At 54.0% G+C, this 6,000-nt stretch overlaps 1 protein-coding gene across 1 annotated transcript in view; it reads right to left on the reverse strand.

The window, feature by feature from the left end:
- CLIC4 (chloride intracellular channel 4) overlaps nt 1-1,780 on the reverse strand; it is a 59,400-nt gene extending 57,620 nt beyond the window's left edge. Inside the window, exon 1 of the mRNA XM_054012146.1 lies at nt 1,600-1,780. Coding sequence (XP_053868121.1) covers nt 1,600-1,671 — 72 coding nt within the window. The 5' untranslated portion in view covers nt 1,672-1,780. The remainder of the gene's footprint in view (nt 1-1,599) is intronic.
- Nucleotides 1,781-6,000: the final 4,220 nt, after the last annotated feature.

Here is a 6,000-nt window from a genome sequence, read left to right on the forward strand (position 1 = left end):
AAATATTTCTGTGGTTTGTATTATCATTTGCTAACTATATTTACATATTTACTGTAGGTCACAGCTTCAAGACCTTTAGGTAGCTTCCACTTCCTCTTTTCTAGTTGAAGACTGCATAGGTTGCCCTGTCTCAAGTTGTCTCCAGCCCTGTATGTATTTGCCCCCTCAACTGCAGCAAGAAGGTGGGCATTACCTACAGCCACTGAGGGAAAAAGCATTTTGCAGATCTAAGAAAAGGTTTTGGAAACACCACAACAAAGAGCAACAGAGGGTCCTGTGGCACCTTTGAGACTAACAGAAGTATTGGGAGCATAAGCTTTCGTGGGTAAGAACCTCACTTCTTCAGATGCAAGATTCTTCAGATTCACTTCTTGCATCTGAAGAAGTGAGGTTCTTACCCACGAAAGCTTATGCTCCCAATACTTCTGTTAGTCTCAAAGGTGCCACAGGACCCTCTGTTGCTTTTTACAGATTCAGACTACCCCTCTGATACTTCACAACAAAGAAATTCACGTGCCACTTTTCACACCAAGAACGGGTGAGTAACAGATTATTCACTGTCTGCATGACAGAATGATTTCACCACAGCATGACTTCAGACGCCCTAGCGTTCTGCCTCATCGACTCTCCATCTCTTTTTTCAAATCTCAGCTGAAGACATCTCTTCTCCGTGCCGCTTAAATAAGGGGCTGGGCTACAACTAATCTGATTATTAACTCTGGGGGGAGGAGGTCCATGAAACCCACAAAATAAAGTTACATTTGAAACAATGGCGGGGGGAGGGAGGGACTAACAAGGACTTCAAAAGAGTGAACCTCTCTCTTCTTGGGGCAGTTTCCTCTCTCCCACTCCAGAGAGTTTCATCAAAAAACAAAAACAAAAAAACTTTCCCCCTCCAAACTCTGATCCCCAAATACAGCGATCCCGTGTGCATCCCGCACCAGCCGGCCGGCATGGCGAGGGAGACCCTGCACGAAGGATGATGATGTTGGGGGGGAAGAGGAGAAAGAGGCGGCAGCGGGAAAACCCACGGGGAGGGGGAGGCCTCGCCCCAAGGCGGGACGCGGGGGAACTCCCTGCTCGGAGGGACCTAGCGCCGCTCAGAGGGAGCCGCCCGGCGATGGGCGAGCGGAGGGGACTCCCCGGGGCTGGCCACGGAGGCCGGATCCCGGAGAGGGGGAAGCCGCGGGGGCTCCCTCAAGAGGGGGGAAGGGCTATCAGACCGGGGGGGGGGGATCGCCCCCGAGGCTGAGTCCTGTGGGGGCGGGGGTGGATTCAGACTTGGAGCTCGGGGGGCGGGTCCCGGGGGGCGGGCCGGTCTCCCCGGGGTGGAGGGAGCTGACGGGGGGTCCCGGAGGGAACTGAGGGCGGGTCTCGGGCCGGCCGGTCTCCCCGGGGTGGAGGTAGTTGAGGGGGGAGGGTCCCGCAGGGAACTGAGGGGGGGTCCCGCGAGGCCGGCCGGTCTCCCCGGGGTGGAGGGAGCTGACGGGGGGTCCCGGGGGGGGGGGGCTGAGGACGGGTCCCGCGAGGCCGGCCGGTCTCCCCGGGGCGGAGGGAGCTGACGGGGGGACCCGGGGGGGAGGTACGAGCCGCCCGTACCTTGACGAAGAGTTCGATGAGCGGCTCCTTGTCACCGTCCTTCAGCCCGTTCACCGGCATCGACAGCGCCATGCTCCCCCTGCCCGGCCGGCAGCGCCGGCTCGCTCGCTCCTTCCCCCCTCGCCCGGACCGAGAGACGCCGCCGCTCCCCGCACCCGCCCTGAGAGCGACTGACTGACTGCCTGCCTGCCCCGCGCTACAGCCTCCGCCAGCGGCTGCCGGGGCGCCAGAGGGGGCGGGGCTTCGGGGGGCGGGCCCGGGCCAATGAGTCTCTATGGGAGGGGCGTGGTCTGTGGGGATGGGGGCGGGGTTGGGACAAACGGGTCCCCGGCCGGGCAGACTCTGGGAGTCCCAATGGGAGGGGGCGTGGCCTATGGCTGCCGGACTTGAGTGGGCCTCGGCCCGCAGCTCCGAAGGGTGGGGCTTGTGGTGCAGCTGCGCCGGGAGGCCCGCTCCTCCGAGCTCCGGCTGGCACAGGGGCGGGAAGGGAGCCAGGCTGGGCGAGGGGAGAAAGACGCTGCTCGGGGAGAGTGGATCTGTCCTTGCCCTGGAGAGGGAGGCTGTCCTGGGGGAATGAGGGAGAGGGAGGCTGCCCAGGGGCAGTTGGAGGAGAGGGAGACCGCTGGGGGTGGGGGAATAGGGTGGAGACCGCCCTGGGGAGAGGGGGAGGAGAGGGAGACCGCCGGGGGGGAAGTAGGGGGGAGAGGGAGGCTGCCCTGGAGGAGGTGGGGGAGGGAGGCTGCCTTGGGGAGGGGGTAGGAAGGGGAGAGGGGCTGGAAAGAGATCACTGGGGGTGATGCCCACCCGGGCTGCACAGTCTCTCTCACACACACACTCCTTCCATGAGAAATGCTTCCACCACACCCTGGTCTAATTCTGGATTGTTATTTTTGCCTAAAGTTCTGGGGAGGGGGGCACTGCAGAGCCCGCTGGTGCGCTGCCCGATGACCTAATGTCTGGGAGCAGCCACCTCATGGGGCTGTGCTTGGCAAAGAAAGGGCAGGAAACCAGCACCCTCCTCCTCCTGCCCCAGACTGAAGAGCGGCTGTTACGGCCGGTGAGGTGAAACCCAGCTCACTAGGAGCTAGGCGGCAGCCTCGCCATCCACAATTTATCTGTCCGGTGAAGCCTTGGAAACTCCCCTCTTCTGTAACTGGCTCTAAGTGTTCGATGACTGCCCAGCCCAGGGAACATCTGTCTACGTGCCAGTCAGCTAGGAGCCAGGCCTCTTTCACCACCCAAGAAACATCTGGAGGAGGAGAGAGAAATACACATTACCTAGTCAGGAAAGAAATGTGGAGATTTTTTTGTCTTGATTTCTCCCCCATAGCAGGGCCAGGGTCTGACTAGCCAGAAAGAAAGTTCACAGCAGATCTAGCTTAAGCAACAAAATAAAACCACACCCTCTGCTTTTTCCAGGTTATTTGCAAGGCTTGTGTACAACCAAAATAGCCCAGCCTCTGATCACACTCTCTCCATGCAACTGAACAGTGTGTAGTTTCCCAACCAATTATGAACAGAGTAGCTTTTTATACCTTCACCCTACCCCTTGCATTTTCAGTAGCCCAAACCCTTTTAAAGAGTCAGAACCTAACTAGGCACAGCTATACCAAATTACCTCCACTCAGTGACGCTGTCCCCTTGGGACATCCCTGGGATGGGGGGCAGCAGAGCAGTGTGGCCCCCTTATGTGACCTGTACATGCTGTCATACAACCTTGCCAATTTGTACTCAAGAGGGTTCATGCAGCCGGACACTGATCAGAGGAAGAGTATTATGAACAGTGTGTGTAGTGTAAATTTAATAGCCTCCCTTCCCAGCAGGCATTTCTGAGTTGAGCAAAATGTGTCATCGTAAAAAAATGTTTTTCCTTTTTAAATGTGCTTGACCAAATTTTCACTGAGAGGGGGAAAGCAGCAAGTGGTGTTTTCATAGACTCAGACTTTAAGGCAGAAGGGACCAGCATGATCATCTAGTCTGACCTGCACACAGCAGGCCCCAGAACCTCACCCACTCCTGAAACACACCCCTAACCTCTGGCTAAGTTGCTGAAATCCTCACATCATGGTTTAAACACTTCATGTTACAGATAATTCACTATTTGTACTAGTTTAAACCATGCTGCAGAGGAAGGTGAAAAACCCCCAGTGTCTCTGCCAGTCTGACTCGGGGGCGGAATTCCTTCCCGACTCCAAATATGGCGATCGGTTAGACCCTGAGCATATGGGCAAGACCTACCAGGCAGATACCTGGGAAAGAATTCTCTGTAGTAACTCAGAACCCTACCCATCTAGTGGCCCATCTCCAACAGTTGGGGATTTTTGTTACTGGCAGTCACTGATGGGCTGCATGCCATTGTAGGCAATCTGTCTGCCCTTATCTACAAGTAATTTGATGCAGTGGTAGCAGGGCTGGGGAGTTGACCCGAAAGGGTCTTTTCAGATTGATTTCTATGGGTCCTCTGCAGCCTTTCTTAACTAATTAATTCCCATTAGAGTCAGTAGAATCAGCTGTTTCGCAGTGTACAGCAGGCTCTGGGATGGAGGGGGGGAAAGCAAGGGTGGAGCAGGCTCAGGGGAGGGGCCTTGGGGTAAGGAGTGGAGTGGGGGCAGGGCCTGTGGTCGAGCAGTGGAAAGTTGGCACCTGTAGCTCCAGCCCCAGAGTCAGCACCTTTGCAAGGAGCCACATATTAACTACTGAAGAGCCACATCGGCTGCGGAGCCACAGGTTGGCCACCCCTGGTTTAGGGTAATCAACTGGCTCTTGTGTGGCTGCCTAGTCCAGGCGAGAATGTGGAGAGGCCCTATACAGAAACCCCCTAGACAGCACATCTTGTGTGTATTGTCAGTCTAGCAGCTAGAGGGAACCACAGGGTCTAGCTGTGTCTAGGGGCCTCAGTGAAGAATGGGCAGCAGGTTTAAAACAAATAAAAGGAAGTTGTTCTTCACACAGCACACAGTCAACCTGTGGAACTCCTTGCCTGAGGAGGTTGTGAAGGCTAGGACTATAACAGGGTTTAAAAGAGAACTAGATAAATTCATGGAGGTTAAGTCCATTAATGGCTATTAGCCAGGATGGGTAAGGAATGGTGTCCCTAGCCTCTGGTTGTCAGAGGGTGGAGGTGGATGGCAGGAGAGAGATCACTTGATCATTACCTGTTAGATTCACCCCCTCTGGGGCACCTGGCATTGGCCACTGTCAGTAGACAGGATACTGGGCTGGATGGACCTTTGGTCTGAGCTAGTATGGCCGTTCTTATGTTCGCCTTTGTGTTAACTGCAATCACTTCTCATCTCCCTATACTGCAAAAGACCCTGTAGACAGATGTTGAGGGAGAACAAAGTTTACTCCCCTCGTGAAGATTGGAACTGAGACACACCAGCATTGCCAATTTACAAAGCTGTATCTTTATGAACTAACACTTCAACGATAGAGCTGAGCAAGTGATTCATGCCACTAACCAGTGGAGGACAAGGGGAGTCAGGGACTTGGTAACAGGATTTGGAGCCTTTCCTTGCACTTCATGTGAATCCCAGGTTGGTAGTGGCTGAACGTCATTACCATCTGCTGACCGCGTGGTGGCCCCCGGTGAACTGAGTTGGCGAACTCACCCACGTCACAAAACCGCCATCTCTATTGGTGGCTTCAGCTCAGAGGCCAAGGACTGACAAACTCTCATTCCAGAAGTGGTTCCTCTGAATCAGGACTAGGACACACTGCGAGGGGGAGCGCACAGAAAGCTCCTACTGCCCCTGTTGTACCTATTCGTTGACTAAATAGCTTCATAGATTCCAAGGCCAGAGGAGACCAGTGTCCGACCTCCTGCATAACGGAGGCCACAGAACTTCCCCAGAATAATTCCTGTTTGAACTAGAGCATCTTTTAGAGAAGCATCCAGTCTTGATTTTAAAATTGCCGGGATGGAGAATCCACCACAACTCTTGGTACATTGTTCCAATGCTTAATCACCTTCACTGTTAAAATACTACATCTTATTTCCACTCTGAATTTGTCTAGCTTCAGCTTCCAGTATTTGGATTTCAGAAGCCTTTGGGTATATAAATTCACCATCTTTCAACAGGCAAAGATGTTAAAATTGCAGATTTCTGTAAAAGTCAAAACTACTGTGAAACTTATCTTACTGGTAAAAAAAGGTGATGCCCACTTCTCCCTCAAGGAGCACAGCAGGAGAGGGCAATATTTCTCATGTACAGACACAGTTGGCCTGCACAACTCTACGCTGATGTCCACATTCTGGAAGCTGAGAGGTGCAGACGCTCAGCCACTGGTTCTGGGCTGCAGTCCCCTTTGTGCTATGTTACATTTTTATCGGCAATATAAATGCACTCCAAAGTGTGCCAAGTCTATTACCATTAATCACCCCTGAGTTTCTTCTCTATT

This window comes from Malaclemys terrapin, chromosome 22 (genome assembly GCF_027887155.1).
Source record: "Malaclemys terrapin pileata isolate rMalTer1 chromosome 22, rMalTer1.hap1, whole genome shotgun sequence".
Taxonomy (NCBI): Eukaryota; Metazoa; Chordata; order Testudines; family Emydidae; genus Malaclemys; species Malaclemys terrapin.